At 42.2% G+C, this 18,711-nt stretch overlaps 1 protein-coding gene across 1 annotated transcript in view; it reads left to right on the top strand.

The window, feature by feature from the left end:
* The first annotated feature begins 12,451 nt into the window (after positions 1-12,451).
* Positions 12,452-18,711, top strand: part of LOC137881604 (anoctamin-1-like) — a 34,898-nt gene continuing 28,638 nt past the window's right edge. Inside the window, exon 1 of the mRNA XM_068723609.1 lies at positions 12,452-12,901. Within this exon, the coding sequence (XP_068579710.1) occupies positions 12,797-12,901 (105 nt within the window). The 5' untranslated portion in view covers positions 12,452-12,796. The remainder of the gene's footprint in view (positions 12,902-18,711) is intronic.

Genomic DNA, 18,711 nt, shown 5'->3' with positions numbered 1-18,711 from the left:
CATTTTGTTCTCCAAAACGAATGACGTTCCAGTCAGACTCCCACAGCAGTGGTTCAAGCTAAATGCTAACATCAGCATGCTACTTGCTTAAAATGACTATGCTAACATGCTGATGTTTTGTAGCCATAAAATTCACCATGTTTAGCATGCTAAAATGCTAACATTTGCTAATTAGCATTAAAACACAACAGACGAGACTGATTGGTGTGTCATTAGTTTTGCAGGTCTTTGCTCTTAAACTAAAACCTCTGGACAGCTGGTGGAATGCTGCAGTGAGCAGCGATGAGACGCACCTTTACACGCATGGAGGAAACCGCTCTGGGGAAAAAGCTGTTCCTCGGCCTGTTAGTCCGGGTTTTGATAGTCCTGTATCTTCTTCCTGATGGCAGGGGAACCAACAGAGAGTGACCCGGGTGTGTGATGTCATTGCAGATGTTGCTGGTCTTCTTCTGGAGGCGACCAGCATACACAGTGTCCAGGTGGGGGAGGGTAACTCCCACAATCCTCTGTGCTGTTCTAATCACCTGGGCCAGGGCCCTCCTGTTCTCTGCTGTGCAGCTGGCATACCACACAGTAAAGCACTGACAGAGGATGCTTTCAATCACGCTTCTGCAGAAGTTTACCAGAAGATTCGGGGGGCAGGCCAGCTTGTTTTAGCTTCCTCAGGAAGAAGAGCCTCTGCTGGGCTTTCTTCACCAGGTGTGATGTGTTCAGGGACCAAGTGAGGTGCTGGAATTTGATGCTGTCCACCCTCTCCACCTCCTCCCCACTTATGTAGAGTGGAGAGGGTGTGGTCTTCCTGGATCTCCTGAAGTCCACTATGACTTCTTTGGTCTTGGTGGTGTTCAGGACCAGGTTGTTGTCCGAGCACCACTCAGCCAGATGTTGGACGTCCTGTCTGTAGGTTGTCTCATCGTTGTTGGAGATGAGTCCCACCACAGCGGTGTCGTCGGCAAACTTCACTATTGTGTTGGAGAAATAGGTGGGGGAGCAGTCCTGGGTGAAGAGGGTGAAGAGGGCTGGGCTGAGCACACAGCCCTGCGGTGCACCAGTGTTCAGGATGGTGGTTGTCGATGTCAGGTTCCCTATCCTGACATTCTGTGGTCTGTTTGAGAGAAAGTCCAGAATCCATGAACAGAGTGATGTAGAAAGTCCAAGGTTTTTAAGTTTATGCACCAGTTTATGAGGGATGATGGTGTTGAAGGCAGAGCTGAAGTCAATGAAGAGCATCCTGGCGTATGTGTTAGGGTGCTCCAGGTGAGACAGGGCCGTATGGAGCGTGATGGAGACCGCGTCCTCCGTAGATCTGTTCGCTCGGTACACAAACTGGTGGCTGTCCAGGTCTGCTGGGAGGACGTCCTTGATGTGCGATAGTATCATCCTCTCGAAGCACCCAGTGATGACTGGGGTCATCATATTTTTAAAGTTACCCCACAATTAAATTACAACGTGACACAGGTATTATTCACAGGAAATGGGCTGCAGATTTAGCAGCTCTGTAGAACGTTTCAGCCTCTTTTAGCTCCTTGTTTTGGTTTCAGTCTCCACGTAAGAACCACTTCTTTTCTCATATAAAGCAGTCCTTGTGTTGGAGAGAATAATGGACTTACATTTGTCAAACACACAACAACTGAATGTTAGTGTTTGTCTGTGTCTACTTGAATGTGGAATAGTTTAACATTTTGGGAAATACACTTTTTTAGTGGGCAATAAGAAGATTGATAGCAATTGCATGTCAGTCAGTTAAATATAAGCTACAGCTGGTTAGCTTAGCTTAGCATTAAGACTCGAAACTGGGGGGGAAAGCTAGCCTGGCTGGTTCTGCCCACCAGCAAATCTAAAGTTCACTAATTATCACCAGTCACAAGTCAAGCCAAGCTAGCTGTTTGCCCTTTTTAACAAGTCCTTGTGCTAAGCTAAACTAAGCTAACCGGACCTTCTCATCTAGCAAGAAAGTTAAGAAACATACTTCCCCAAATTTCTATTGCTTTAAATGAGCAACTCTTTGCTGAGACTTTAAAGGTGCTATTTTACGAGATTGGTAGCATTTCTATTGCCGTTCAACCGCTCTCAACTTGCCGGCGGCTCACAGCTAACAGTGCTAACAGCGATAACAGTGCTAACTACAGAAACAAATAGTTACTTGCTACTATATTAATGCTCTGAATCCCGTATATGGCACCACTAACTACAACAACTGTATAAGCCGGTCATATGGTGGGGACTTTTGTCTCTTTTGTCATAAATTCATCTTGAAGTAAATGACTACATAAAGCCACACCCTTAACGCCATGGCTGCAGAATGCAAAAGCTGACCCTCTGGCTCAAGTTGCTGCAGCAATCAGGCTGAGTAGTGCATGCAAGAGTGAGCCAAAAAAAAAAAAAGGGGGGGGACTAATGGATTGGATTGTACAAAACCCTTCGGTGTGATGGATGCTTGGTGCTTTCTTCATCAGTACTTTTACAAAAAATGGGCTCAGATTCTTGCAGAAATGTGTGTTTCGCCGCAGCTACGCCACTGAGATGTGTCAAGTTACCTCACCTCAAACTGTGCAATTACACTTTCTGTGCAAGCGTAGTTCACGTACGACACAGCCCCCTTTTGTTTCACAAACATTCCTGTCGCTGTTGACAATGAAGCATAGAGGACAGAGAGACAAAGGACAGAGGGACAAGGAGAGGCGAAGGTAACAGTCAGGGAAAGTAGGAGGGGTGTGAGAGTTTATAGATGTGGTTTGGGGATTGGAATGAATGCAAAGTCACAGCTTGCAGAGACTGGGGGCGGGGGGGGGGGGGGGGGGTTACTGGCCACTGCTCAGGGGGCTGGAAACTTTCTTTCTGCCGTAGTGTATCAGTGTCCTTCCCTTTGTTGGCAAATCCACGGGAGAGACAGAAAAGTGGGTCATGGCGGTTGGTAAATTTCCCCACTGGTTGTCCATGCATACGTCAGGTTTCATGTTGGGGGACCACGAAAACAAGCAAAGGTCTGGTCCACCAGCGAGGAAGAGTTTCCGTGGACGTCCCAGAGTCACGCTGTGGCCTTGGCTCCCAGTGTCCCAGCTGACACACACACACACACACACACACACACACACACAGAGAGGCAGACAGGGTGGCAAGAATGCAGTGTGGAGGAATGTCAACACAGAGACAAAGAGCAGAGGGTTGGAATGGTCAGCTGGGGGGCTTTTGCTTGTTTACATCCATGTGGCCTGACTGAAGTTGTTGCTTTTGATAAATAAGATACAGACTGGAACAGTGAAAAATGTAAAAAGTGTCACATCTGCTGCTGCTGCTGCTGCTCTGCTGAAAAGAAGTCTTCATTTTAGAGGAAGACGGGCAGTGGAGCATTTTCAGCCCCGGTGCCAGAGAGTTGGACAGAATAAAGAGAGGAAGTGACAGTGAGTGTGCATAATGACACAGACCATGGATCACGTCTACATATTGCATGTCAAAATCAGAAGTTATGCTCTGCTGTACAGTTTGGTGCTTTTTGCCTAAACCAAGCCTGTGTGCCCATTTTGTCCCTGTCTCCAGTTTTGTCCATCAGTGGTGACATGGACGTGATTTGGAACATGTCCGAACAGAGATCATTAGCCGGGGCCCATCCCTGGATCAGTGAGATGTTTTGTATGATTCATTTCTTTTTTTAAATGTGCATTACACAATCAATAACACAACTAACTGACTGACTCTGAAGCGTTCAAGGAAGAATAAAGTAAGCAGAGTAAACATGTAAGTGGATTTATGAAACAATGATAAGGTGAACTCACGGTGATCCTGGTCCAACAGCGCCATCTGGTGGCGGATGAACAATCTCCACTTCCCTCTCTACAGTTTCTCTTTATGGCAGAGCACATCTGTAGAGCCTGAGGCATGACATCACGTTTTAATGATGTCATCTCTGAACAAATGCAGTTCATAACATCAATGTAGACAATGATCACAGACTGTGGTAAAACAGGCAGAAGGGGGAACTATTTATGTTGTTTTCTTATTAGTCTAAAATATATATCTCAAGTAAAAGTAGCAATGCTATAGAAATACTCAGTTACCAGTAAACATACTTTATTCTTTAAACTTTAAGGGACCCTATGTGAATTAAAACTTCAACTTTAAGTACAAACTTTAACTAATAGATATCATCTGCAGAAACCTTCAGAACACAGAGAGGAATGGAAGTGGAAGGTTTGTGTATGTACAGTGCATCCGGAAAGTATTCACAGCGCTTCATTTTTTCCACATTTTGTTTTGTTACAGCCTTATTCCAAAATAGATTAAATGAATTTTTTTCCTCAAAATTCTACACACAATACCCCATAATGATAATGTGAAAAAAGTTTGTTTGAAATTTTTGCTAATCTATTAAAAATAAAAAAACGAAGAAAATCACATGTACATAAGTATTCACAGCCTTTGCCATGGACACGCATGCTGTTTCCACTGATCATCCTTGAGATGTTTCTATAACTTGATTGGAGTCCACCTGTGGTAAATTCAGTTCATTGGACATGATTTGGAAAGGCACACACCTGTCTATATAAGGTCCCACCAAGCCATGAAGTCCAAGGAATTGTCTGTAGACCTCCGAGACAGCATTGTATCGAGGCACAGATCTGGGGAACGGTACAGAAACATTTCTGCAGCATTCAAGGTCCCAATGAGCACAGTGGCCTCCATCATCTGTAAATGGAAGAAGTTTGGAACCACCAGGACTCTTCCTAGAGTTGGCCTCCTGGCCAAACTGAGCGATCGGGGGAGAAGGGCCTTAGTCAGGGAGGTGACCAAGAACCCGATGGTCGCTCTGACAGAGCTCCAGCATTGCTCTGTGAAGAGAGGAGAACCTTCCAGAAGGACAACCATCTCTGCAGCACTCCAGACCTGCTCCAGAGCACTCTGGACCTTAGACTGGGGCGAAGGTTCATCTTCCAACAGGACAACGACCCTAAGCACACAGCCAAGATAACAAAGGAGTGGCTTCGGGACAACTCTGTGAATGTCCTTGAGTGGCCCAGCCAGAGCCCAGACTGGAACCCGATTGAACATCTCTGGAGAGATCTGAAAATGGCTGTGCACCGACGCTCCCCATCCAACCTGATGGAGCTTGAGAGGTCCTGCAAAGAAGAATGGGAGAAACTGCCCAACAATAGGTGTGCCAAGCTTGTAGCGTCATTCTCAAAAAGACTTGAGGCTGTAATTGCTGCCAAAGGTGCTTCAACAAAGTATTGAGCAAAGGCTGTGAATACTTATGTACATGTGATTTTCTTCGTTTTTTTATTTTTAATAGATTAGCAAAAATTTCAAACAAACTTTTTTCATGTTATCATTATGGGGTGTTGTGTGTAGAATTTTGAGGAAAAAAATGAATGAAATAAGGCTGTAACAAAACAAAACGTGGAAAAAGTGAAGCGCTGTGAATACTTTCCGGATGCACTGTAAGAGCTACTGAAGTCTGAGAACAAAGTCATTTAAATAAATGTTTTATAAAATAACATTTTGAAGACACTACATGTGAATAGGGCAAACAAAACGAACTAATAGATCCCATAAGAACCCATGTTAATTATAGGGGACATAAAACAGACTAAATGGACCACATGGAACACATTTCTGAATATATATATATATATATATATATATATATATATATATATATATATTTTCTAAATATATATTTTCTAAATAGTCCCCGCCACGTTACGTATGGATGTTTTCCTCATTTTAAAACCAATCATTTAACCTGTTGATTGGTAACAAATGTTTGCTTTTTTTATTTGCAACACAGATCAAAATTATAACCTCTGGTGAGATTTAACCAACACATCTTTTTCAGATTTGTTTTACAAGACAACGATGTCTGAACACTGTCGTTCATACTAACACACACAGGACCAAAATAGGACAGTTAAATCTAGTCTGTTTTTGTGTTTTATTTACTGATATGTACATTGTTCTTTCATAATTTCGTTTTTTGGTTTGAATTAAAAAAAATGTTCTTTTGAATTCAACAAAAGAATATATTTTAATTTAAAATAGCTGAATCAATTGAGCAGCTCATTACTATGTTTCTTATTGTGACACATTCTTTGTCTTTTTAAGTATAAAATAAGTTTAAAAGCCCGATGTGTGACATATATGTCACAATTATATCTTCATAACGTTTTATTCATAAATTAGTTTCATGAACACGTATGTGTCACTTAGGGACTAATTGAACATCCAGGATACAACTGTATAAGGAACCTTTCAGGATATTGTAACTGTGTCACCTTATGGGATGTATCACCATGAAACTTATTACTGATGGTAACTTTTGGTGAATTTAGGAGAAATCTACAGACGTAAAATGAACTCCTAAATGTTTATTTTGGATGTTTTCTTTCCGCTAGTCTTAATGATGCGTTAATATCTCATCGTTGACCAGTGCATGAAAAACATGTGTTTTGCCTGTAGTGTTTCGCCTTAATTAAATATACTTATGGTACCAAAAGTAGGTGCATCAATTTCATGTTGCTGCTGGTAAAAGGGGAGGATTTTACATTATGTAAAATTACAATGTGACATTGTCCTTTATTTGTTATATTCTGTATCTTTAATCTGAATATGCAAAAGTCACCAAAGGATAAGCAGCTACAGGCGTGAATATGATTTAAAACTCAACACATCGTCTCCCTTCCTACCGAACATGTCGCCTGGTCACTGCTGCTGAACTTCAAATATATAAATATAATGTATAATATTGTAATGTGTGTGTGTGTGTGTGTGTATATATATATATATATATATATATATATATTATATATTCTATAACATGAAAAAGACCCCAGTCAGATCAGCAGACTTTCTATTGCTGCTGTTACACGGGGTCAGTGGTGGAGTAGCCGTCTGTGGTGGAGGACTCGAATGCAGACGTGACCTGATGCAGAGTGAAACGAGTGTTAATGAGTCAAGAACACGACAGGAGTCTTACAGGGACACAGCAGGGAATCCAAGGACGAGACGAGAGACGAGGCAGACTGACCAACCGGGAGCAGGACGAGCCAAACGGGCAGGTCGTCATGACAACGATCTGACAATGTGTGTCTGGGAGGCAGGAGTCTCAAAGGGGCTTGATTAGTGATCAGAGGCAGATGAGTGAACGGGTGAAGGGAGTTAAGCTGATGAGGATAAGCCCGTCATATCTCCATAAGGAGAGGGGTCCTCCTGATGGAGTCGGCCATGTTGCACCGCCATGTTTTTACAGAAGCCCAGAACAGACAGACTGAACACTGATGCTAGAGAGAGCAATTGACGTTACGTTTTGGCGTCGGCCACAGTAAACTTCTCCTGGACGCTTTGGCACACAGGAGAAGTTTCTGCTTTTTACAACCTCACCACTAGATGCCGCCAAATCCTGCACACTGGCCCTTTAATGTAGCAACGAACAGGATGATAATTACTTGTAAAGAACACAACAGCAGCATTGGCACGCTAAGTTCATGAATAATCAACAAACTCTTTCTCTACTTTCACAGCGTTAGATCCATGCTGATACAAGCCATCGTAACGCCTCGAACCCCAGCAGCCTGCTTCAATTTCTTCACTTTCAAGAAGTTTACTTGCAAGTTAACAAAATTTCTTTTGACTGCCAACTGCACGACCACTGGATTTGCTCCATTCTGACACATTCGTGTTGTTTCCCTCCGGTCTCTCTCGCATACAATAGATTCAAGTACGCTGATTTCCTGTTCCTGTGTGTCATGTGGAGTAACACACACACACACACACTTGAGAAATCACGATAAACAGTGCAGCCCTAAGTAAACCTAGCTGTTGTTAGTGTCAAATTCACATATGATCGTATCCACACACATGCATGGGAATCACACACACACACACACACACACACACACACACTACACACACACAGGGGCATGAGACAGATAACATAAAAAAGAAAAGTCACTCCTGATAAGAGTTGTATTTATTTCCCTTTCATAAAAAGCCAAAAGTAGAGAAAGTAAATCACTTTTAGAGTATTTCTTTTCACGATTAATATGCAGAGCAGAGAGCTACGATGTTATAAGAATGCAGTGAAGAACCACGTACAGTATAAGGCAGGAGATTAAAGACATAATTCAAAGTGTTTGCCTTGGCAAAGTAAGAAAAACAGCCAGAAAAGCATTCTAGCTAATCTCAGTCTAAAACAACAGAACAACAAACAGAAGTAAGAGAAGCCTTCATCTTCACCTTTCATTTGTACCTGAAGGCCGATTGGTTTTTGCAGCAACACAATAAAATACAAAAATCCTATAAAGAGTACATGGTGGTCCGTAGTCCCAGTTTGAGCTTCTCATCGTAGAAATTGCTCACAAGAATAAACCGAATAAATTTTGGGACATCAGTTCCAAGATCAACATCAAAGAAACAAAACCCCTAACATGGATGAGTTTGTACGTTTCAACCACTTGATGTAAACAACATAGCCGACACCGAGAAAACCGTCGCAGTTGGCCTAAAATTGTACCAACAGCTACATTTGTCACCATCCTCATCATCAAAGAACAACCGTCTTCCTCGACCACCATTTTCACCAGTTTGGTTGTCCCTCCTCTTTCGCTGCGTAGCCAAGATGGCATCCATGGAGGGTGAGACGTGTCCATCAGAGAGGTGGGGATGGGCGCTGACTGATGAATGGGTTCAGCCTTTCGCGTCAGCTGTCTGTTGGACACGTCAGTGAGGTTACTTTAGGAGCCATTCTCATACGTTTCTACATAAAACATTCTCTGGTTAACTGCTCCCCCATTCACTTACTTCCTTGTGTTACAGTGTGGGCACCATGCTTACTCTGACTGCTTGAAGGAGCAGCAGCAGGGGGACAGGGCTCAGCAAAAGGGTCCGTTGAAACACTTCTTCAGTTGTGTAATATCTGATAAGCTGGGTAATGTTGTTGTATATGGTCCTGCTGTGCGTCATGCTCATGGCGGGCCCACAGTCAGTGTGCCGGTTCCAGCCGTGCTGGAGAATCTGCAGGAGCTTCTGTACGTGAGGCAAATAGGCACCAGTGTTGAGATGCACACGACATTCCTAAAGGGGCCTAAAACATAGTTAAGTATGATTTAAACATGTAAGACAGCCAGCTTTATTTGGAAGAGTCTCATATTTTGGGCTGCCAGAAGTTAAACTTATGAAGTCTGTTTTAATTTCTGGTCCTGAAGTTAAAAGTAGTAACGAGCCTTTTGATTACCTCCAAACCTATAAGTCGTAAGCTGTTCAGGTAGCTTGAGTTCTTTTTGGGCCTCCAAAATAAAGATAAAATGCTACTCCGGCGACTTCAAGGGTTCCCTTTTGTCGGCAGAGCTGAGGCGCCACTTGATGGACGACATCCTTACATTTTGTAGATCGTAAACTGAAATCCATTCTCCACAATGCTGTACATTATGAGGGTCTTTTGAAATCAAGCTTACATGACTTCTAGGTGAAGAGTTTGCGATACGATCAGTAGTTCCTAAGGAAGGAGTGAGGAGCGAAGCAGGAAGGACGGTCTGATTCTGTTGAGGCCTTAACTGTAAATCCAAACTCAAAACCAGGACTTTTGACTATATCTAAGACTGAGTAAAACTACATACATATATATATATATATATATATATATATATATATATATATATATATATATATATATATATATGTATGTATTATAAGCTGATTAGAGCTAGTGTTAGGAAGTTAAATAAGGTGATAATTCCCTCTCAAATTTAGCACCTTTAAGACTCGTTCTACAAACCATGCTGCCGACGAGAACCATGTAAACCTTCTAGAAGCCATTGCGCCGCAATAACCCTCCGTTGTCTGGTTCCCACTAGTCTCTCTCTCTCTTTATGGACTAAGGACAGAGGGTGTGCTCTGCTGTACTCATAGTGAAGCCACTTGGGGCACACTTGTGATTCGTGATATTGGGTTGTATGAATGAAACTCGGCTGTAGTTCCTGAACCATGCAGTATAAAGGACTGTATGGTAGGCATGACGAGGCTAGAACACTGAAGCGGTGTCACAGCTGACCTGTGAGATCCAGATTGGTCTTAATCCACTTGATTTGACTGGTGTACACAAAGTTCTGGTCACTGTTGTTGTAAAAGCTGAGTTACATTATGTGAACACAAACACCACTTCCTTCTGTTTCCTGTGAGAACCGACCTTTGACCCCTACATCTTGCTCCCAGCATCGAGTCAGACGCATGACGTCCCGCGGGGGTTCGACGGCATGTGCTCTGCGAGGTCCCGGCTTTCCTTTTGCTCCGTTCTCTTGTATGTTGTTTTTAACTCTGAAAGTCTAAAAATACACTCGAGTGCGGATGTTGCTGCTGCTGTTACATAAGCATTTGGGATTGAAGTGTCAGGAATAAGAGGTTATACAGAAAGTTTCTGGATCTCAGTTCTCACAAAGTAAACAATCGCGGCAGAAGGGACAGTTTCCTGGAACAGCTTCACAGAGAAATATCTACTCAGAAATCACTTCGAGCTTTGTGTTTTGGTCACTTTTTAATATACTTGAGGAAAAATGTCACAGATTTCCTGGGCTCCACTTTAAAAGCTAACACTAACATCAATAAAGTCAATCACTCAGACTGTCCTGTATTTAGTCTATATTCCAGAATTTTATGTATCAGGGGGGAAAAAATGTCCCTTCATCCCCACAAATGTATCCTGGATAACGTCAACGTTTCCCTCTCATACGTTCCCTATGCAGCCGTAGAGTTGAGGACAAAAGGAGGGCAGTTGACTGTTCGCCGTCTCTCTCCACCGTCACTATAAAAAGAAAGGCATAAAATTGCCAAAAAACCTCCACAAATATTCATGTGCAGCACACTAGTAGAGTATGGACTGGTGGCACAGACATGGATGGATTCCTGAATGGGCCTACAGGGCACAGGCCCGTGAGCCCAAAGTGTAAGGGCCCCTCTGGTCTTCACCTGCAAAATGTCCTTCAAAGAAGAGACACGAGGCAACCAGGAAGTGACTCAAAATTGCCAAAAAAACCCATAAACTGACTACAAAGAGACACAAAATTACTCACAATGACTATGAAAAGACTACAAACAAACAAGAAAGAACTACAAAAACAACAACAAACAGACAACTACTACAACTACAAAGAGACACAAAACCACAGAAATATGCGTGACATTTACAAAGTGACACAAAACAACTATAATAGACCTAGATGACATAGACGATGAAATGTCTGTGATTTTGCACATGAAACTATTTAATGTGTTCTTTAATTTCTATATGATATTTCTGTCAGTAACTTAATGTGGTTGAAATGAAAAGGAATCAGGATATGAGGCCCCAGGACATAACAACACAGTTTAGTGCTGTTAGCTATTGGCTCTGTTGGCTGCATTAGCCATGTGAGCTGTTAGCTCTATTAGCTAAACAAACCAGAGGACTCTGCTGCCTACCAGCTGCTAACAGCTAACTAGCTCTTCTCCTGCAGACATGAAAATGCATGCACCATTGTAGTTCAGCGCTTGGTTCAGTTTGGCATTTGCTTTGCGATAGTTATACATACATACATACATTCATACATTCCTACATACATACATACATACATACATACATTCATACATACATACATACATACATACATACATACATACATACATACATACAATAGTCATAATTAAGCATGCTAACCAGAAGAGGAACAATTCGTAATCCGTAGAGGAAATAAAAGAGTCCAAACTGAAGCAGTTGGTGATCACTATCTCACTACCAGCCCGTTAGGAATAGTGAGCAGTCAGCTATTTTAGCTATTTTTTTTTTTTTCAAAGTGTGAATCACTGATTCTGCGAGAGATCCTTAAGCATGCAGTCATACAAGCATAAAAAAATTAGGCTGATGGCTCCAGCGGTATGCGAGATTAGCCGTGGACAGACACAGAGATGCACACCCCCACTATTGAATACATAATCTCCCGAAAAAAATAGTTTTGCTGTTTTCACTTCTTTCCAGCTGCTCCAGCAGAAATATACCCGGAGTGGAAAGACAGAGGAGTAGAGCTGTGTGAGAGTCGGTCGGAACAGTAATGGTCCGGCAGAAGTTGTCCACGTTGTCCCCCACAGCAAGGAGTACGGTCGCCATCTCTGGTTTCCAGCACTGCTGCTGCATGTCAATGGATCACTAAGAGTCCTCAGAGCTGAGCATTCATTTGTTCAGTCCGCAGCCTCATATCATGTAGCAAACACACACACACACACACACACACACACACACACACACACACACAGACACACACACACACTTCTGTTGACATATGAGGGAGATGTTTGGGAATGTATGCGCCATGTTGTCATTTCTTGTACATGCAAAGCATCACATTTTGTAGCCATTGGCAGAGAGAGGGAGCTGCCGGGTGTGGATCGGGGCGGCTGATCCTCGAGTACAGTTGAGCAGAGGGAGGGCACCTTGTGTTCATCGGAGTTTTATCGTTGTCTAAGTTTAGATCTTGGCTCACAGACGGCTTCTCAAGTAACAAGGCTGCCTCCAGCCGCTCCTCACCGAGACAGAAACACACGGAGCTTTAAAGGGAGACGAGCAAAGACACAGAAAAGTGGCAAGTCGCAAGAAAATCAGAGGAGGAGAGGAGAGGAGAGGGGCCCGTTAACACCAGATGCTATCATATATCGTCTCAGACAGGAGACACAGAAGGAGAGAGGAGGAGGAGGAGGAGGAGGAGGAGCACAGAGCGGACTATTCTGTTAGGAAACATCTCCTCACCACACCAGGTTATCTCTGCTTTCCACCTGGACAATGGCAGAGGAAGCAGAAGAGAAAGTCGGCCTCTCTCCGACCTCGGGGTCCGAACAACAGGCTCCGCACTTTCTACAAGATGTCATCTTCCACGGCAAGTTTAAGGTGAGTGTCTCCACAAGAGACGTACAGAGAGCGACAGCGATGGAGCTGAAAGAAAAAAGCAGAAGCACTAAATGAAGTGTCTTCAGGTAGAGTTGTAGACAGTATGGACTGTCCACAAATACTTGAAAGACAGGAAGTATATAGTGATTTGGGATATTAGTATTGTAAAAAATGTAATTTTGTATATATTTGTTAGCTCTTATCTTAAAATGTATTTTAAGATAAGAGCTAACAAATTATTTATTTCCAAAGACAGACAGAATTTTGAGAACATATATTTATATTTATATATATATGTATATAAAAATACACGATGTTAGAGAAATGTTTACATTTAATGGTACGTTGCGGCCAAAAAAACAAATATTTCACTTGTTTACAATTTTCTGATTTATATTTGACTCAAGACCGCTACACAGGTGGAACAACACAACGAGTTCTGAACAATGGCACCAATCAGGAATGAAGTGAGACATAAATGACTAACTAACAAACACAGAGCAGTAAACATAACGCACCTGACCTCCTGCACAGCGTTGATGATGTGTCACCCTGGACCGTCGTCGCCGCCTCAATCCAAGAGGAAGATCAAAAGCAAAGGTCACTCAGTCACACTGCACTTAACGGCAGCTGACGTACAGCGTGAGTCTGCAGAGGGCTCATAAAAGAAGTGCTGGAAAAGAGCGGCAAGAACGTGAAAGGGGCACGGGGCCTCCTTCATGGAACGACACAAACTAAGAACTACGGAAGCCCAGAGGGGCAATGAGAGAACACAAACTATGATCTACGTCACATCTGAACTGTTTTCTCTGCTGTGTTCATGACTTAAAGGAGGAAAAGGGTTTTCCAGGATAATCTTTCTAAGTTTTTTTTCTTTTTCTGGGAACAATCTGTTTTTGGATTGTTGTTGTAATACTCATTTTGGTCACAGGAGGCTGAAGTGCAGCACTACCCCATGTTCTAAATGGGACTAAAATAATTCAAGTTTAATTTCTCTACGCGATCTTAACACAAGGTGTGTGTTAGCAACGGTGTGTTAGCAACAGTGTGTTAGCAACAGTGTTGAACAAGTCAGTGGACTAATTTAACTTTTTACTTACAGTGCCTTAAAATGTAGTAATATTGCCTTATTTGTCACTTGGTATCAAAAGTTATTAGTTATGTTACTCCTTATATTACACTTTCGCAGTACTATTATATAACATGTGTTACTGAGTAACATTTAACACTGATTAGCAATCTATGTAACATTACAGGCATGTCTTTCTTTTGGCTGGAAATGTGTTTAAAATTGCATTTACTCTTAGAACGAACAAACACACAAAGAACCATTTTGACCAAAAAAGATGAATAATTTCACTTGTTTTCACTGATAAAGGAGGGGTGGGAGGAGTAGGGATATTCAGTTGGTTGCAGTCTGCAATATCACTACTAGATGCTATACAATCCTATACTATATGTATGTCCCTTTAAGTCATAAAAACAGGAAAGAAAACAACAAAGATCAAAATAGATCACCAGAACTTCTTTTTCTTACTTGCCTCCGTAAAGAGCTCTTGGTGGATCCATGAAGGGGTTCTTATTAGTCAGCTAAATCTACATTTTGTTGAGCACTTCAAAGGCTTGTTGTCAATGTCTTGACCTCAGAAACAGCCATTGATGAAGGTCTCACAACAAGGTCCGTTTAATAACTGCAGTGGAGCTTAATGTAAATGACTTGAAGTGTTTGGAAACCTTGTGGTGAGATTGTTTTGTCAGATTTCCCAAACTTCTCGTTCTTTCCTTAATATGAAAACGGTCTGTTGACTTACTTGACAATAGAAGATAGCACATGGCATAATACAAGTCACTATTTTTGGCGCACTTGAATATATAATTTGAGTTGTATTTGCAGTAGAGGGTTCTCCAGGGCTGGACTGCTATTTTCTCTTCCAAACATGTGATACACAGAGCTGTCACCCTACTGCTTAATTATTCACATGTTTAGTAGTTTATCTCGGTCAGGGTTGTATAAAGATCTTATCTTATTGTTTGATTCAATTGTTACTGCTCGTTATACTGTAATCTTTGTCATTTTAACCCATATAACCGACTCAAATAGATTATAACGGGTGAATTCATTAGGAGCCTTTTGCCCATCTGCGCTAGCTATTTCAGTCCAGCAGAGGGCAGTGGTGACGCTGCAGAGAAATTACGATAACGGCGCTTCGCGGTCAGATATCGGAAACAACCAGGCAGAGTAAAAACGCAACATAAAAGTTTGTTCTCATGAAATGGGTTACAGGGAGCAAGTTTACTAAGTTCTGCCGAGGAGGTAATGAATTGTGTCTTCCATTCCCCGGTGAATGTTTGTTGTGTATTTACCGTTCTGTGCTCGCTAACGGAGCTAACGTAACTAGCATGGCTAAGTCGGTGTATTGCGTTAGAGTAAGCAGTTCTCTTGGTAAGAATTCACGTCATTTTGCTGAGTTGTGTGTTTTCTTGATAAGTAACTAAGTACATTGTCAAATATGACTTGAGTTGTATAAACTAAAGCATAAATATAATGAATTAAGAAAATGCTGGTTGCGTTGCTAGCGCCAGGGTTTCACATGTGTGGCAGCTAAGAGGAGTGACTGTATAGTAATATCAAAGTAACTGCAGAATGGAAAAAAACACACAATTGGGGCAGATGAACTTTGGTTTTATCAATTTTATTTGTTATTTACTCAACCTGAGTTGGTTGAAGTAGCAAGGAAAAGGAGTTTCCCAACTTAAGTGGAAAAAGGACAGAGAACTGTACTATATTTAGTGTCACTGTTTCATTAATGGCAGCTTTATGAGCTGAGAAATCTAAGCAGGTGTTCTGGTGTCTTCATCCCTTATTGTTGCTGAGGTTATGAGCTTTCTGCTGCCACTAAAGAGAGAAGCTTCTACGTGAATGTTTATGTATTTTGCCAACTGTGAACTGGATCCAATATGGGAACCAGCTAGAAAACCCACCCCTACCCGTGACCCTCTAGACCAGTGGTTCTCAACTGGTCTGGCTGCGGGACCCACCATCACCCCTTAATGACAAGCCAAGACCCAAATGTTCAACTTCTCAAATGTGTTTAATGAAAAGATGGAGCAGTTTGAACCTGATCTGAAGATATCCTCTGCAGTCTAGTAGTAGGAGCTCTCTAGTTCCTGTCAGTCCTCGTCCCACGTCTCACGTAAACCAGTTAAACTGTTTTATTTGTTATGTCTGTAGATTCTCCATTTCTAATGCAAAATGGCCGCTTGCCTTAATTTGAGCTGTGGTCTGTTGTTTGATGTCATCTGACATGTCTTCAAATCACCTACTTATAGTGTAATTTGACAGAAGTATAGTTTTCAGTTTATTATGGTGTGTCAATAAAAATCCCCTTCAAAATAAAAGCACTCCCCCCCCCCCCCCCAGGCAAAGGCCTGCGACCCACTGAAAACGGGTCCGCGACCTACTGTTGGGTTGCGGACCCACCAGTTGAGAACCCCTGCTTTAGATGTTGGTGCGTTCTCTCTGTGTAGTTTGATCCGCAGACACTTTCCCTAAGATCTACAGCCAGACCGTTATAAGTAGACTTCATACTGTAGGCTCAGGTCATGACACAGCTCATAATTCACACACTATTTATGTCTCATAGAGAATTTACAGGGAAGAGCCACAGACTGATAGCAACTGCAACCCTACTACACCCCTCCCCCCGCCCCCCCGAATCCAAATGTCTGGATTTACTGCCAGACTTGTAAACTTAACAAGCGAGTTCTCAGGAAGTCTAGATCCACTGTTCATCAGGTCCACAAAGGGCCTCAAGTGGACCTACTGAGGACTTCCAGGGTCCTTCGCTTGGAAAATTACCTATAATCCATTGCAATATGGATATGACAATGGAATATGACAAAGAAAAGAATAAGAACAGTGTTTATACAAAAGAAAGTTGGATTTTCATCCATCTACAATGTGAGGATCCTCAGTTGAGGGTTTAATGTGAACATAACATTAGCAGTGTTCAGCAGTTCATTTGAAGGAAACATGTTACTGTACATTCCATTGTACACTGCCTGCCCAGCAGCGAGCACACAACGTTGGAGACTAGCTAGTGAACGCAGTGTAGCATTAAAAAGCGCTTTCTCAGAGGTTATTGACTTACATTCTAACCTGTTCTCTTTTACAACTGGCGCCATATGGAGGCTTGTTCACGCCCCCTTGGTGTAACTTGGGTTTCCCTTGGCATCACTGAGGGTTAGGCAGCAACAAAAACTCAGTTTAAGAAAAGGTTGTGGTTTGGGTTTAAATATTTACAGTGGTTACGTAGCTTCAGTTAGTTTGTTTGACCTCATCCAGTTGCTGAAAAACGTCCACAGTCACCCCTGACTGTTGTGTGCCTGTGCCGCTGAATGCCGACATAAAACTATTGTGCGCCACTCAAATAAATGTGACGGGAAAAAAAAAAATGAAAATATGAGACTGATCAGCCGGTCAGGGCAGATGAGCTGAAAGCTGTCCGGCTGTATATCCATCTAGTGGCCAGAAACATGACTCTAAATGAATGCTAACGTTTGCTAACAAGCTCCCCGTATCAACTTAAAAGGTCACGTAAACTTAAAATCTGTTGTGTCTAGAGCTTCTTTCACACGCACACACACGTGAGACAACAATGGGTCAGAAAAGATCACCTTCAAGACTGTATAAGAACTGCAGTTGGTACCCTAAAACAAACAAACAAACTAAAATATTCCTCACTCACACATCCTCATACAGCCCAACGGATGATTCAGGTCGCTAAGTTAGCAAGTTAGCACAATGACTTACGATGAGTACGACAGCCTGTTTCAGAGCTGCCGACTTTCCAGTTTCGTACCAGTGAACCAGTGATTTTACGTGGTCGTAGTCCGAGTCATCCTGAACAGTTATACATTAAAACATCTCAGCAAACCACCAAATGAGAAGATTTCAAGAGAGTTTGAACACAAGGACATTTTCTTCTTTGTGTTAAATGTGTTGAACTTGTACATGCTCTATACCAGGGGTATTCAATTAAAGTTCAACAAGGTCCAGTTAGAGAGAATCTCCTCATGCAAAGGTCTGGAACATCACAGTGTTGTCTAACTTAACTGAATTGTCTTTGTCCTGCAGCTTTAAATTCAGTTGATTCAGGTGTGAGTTCTTGGTTAAAGGCTCTGGTCTCTCTGGTCCCTCTGGTCTCTCCGGTCCCTCTGGTCCACTCTTCTCTTTTAGGAGAACACCACGTGAAATAACTTCTCTGACTATACTCTTCCGACTGTCCGTCTCTCGTCCAGTCTCTCCCGTCTGTTTATATCTCACTCAAGCCGCGATGCTTATTGGAATACACACATTTGATTGGCTGAGTAGCATCACGTGATGTGATTAACAACGCGTGTGATTGGTCGGTGTGTTTCCTGGACCGCGGAGTGCTGTAAAGGCTAGAAAAGCTGTGCCGGTTAAAATAGAAGCGCTCCATAAAAATCAGTTATAGGTCCAGGGTCCGGATCCGGACCTCTGCTCTATACTATAATGATTTTTAATTTTCTTGTTCAAATTAAAGGTTTTATTTGTGATATAAAATGTGAGGTATGATTGCGATAAAGCAAGTTTTTGTTTGTCCTTTTTGGACCCTCCAAGTACCGGTAACGTAACGGCCCAAATAGACCAAAGACATTCAAACTTAATGTTAACAAAATGTTTTAAATGTGGGCTATTTTCACAGCATATTTCTGGATTTTGCGGTAGACTATTGCGCCTCACTACTGTCAACTCTTAAGGTGAAAAAAGGGTATTGAAACATTTA

Source organism: Cebidichthys violaceus, unplaced genomic scaffold, assembly GCF_023349555.1.
Source record: "Cebidichthys violaceus isolate CVI_PGR_0920_01 unplaced genomic scaffold, fCebVio1.0.p SCAF_3, whole genome shotgun sequence".
Taxonomy (NCBI): Eukaryota; Metazoa; Chordata; class Actinopteri; order Perciformes; family Stichaeidae; genus Cebidichthys; species Cebidichthys violaceus.
Note: the sequence above shows the minus strand (reverse complement) of the source record. Positions and strands in the feature narration are given on the sequence as shown.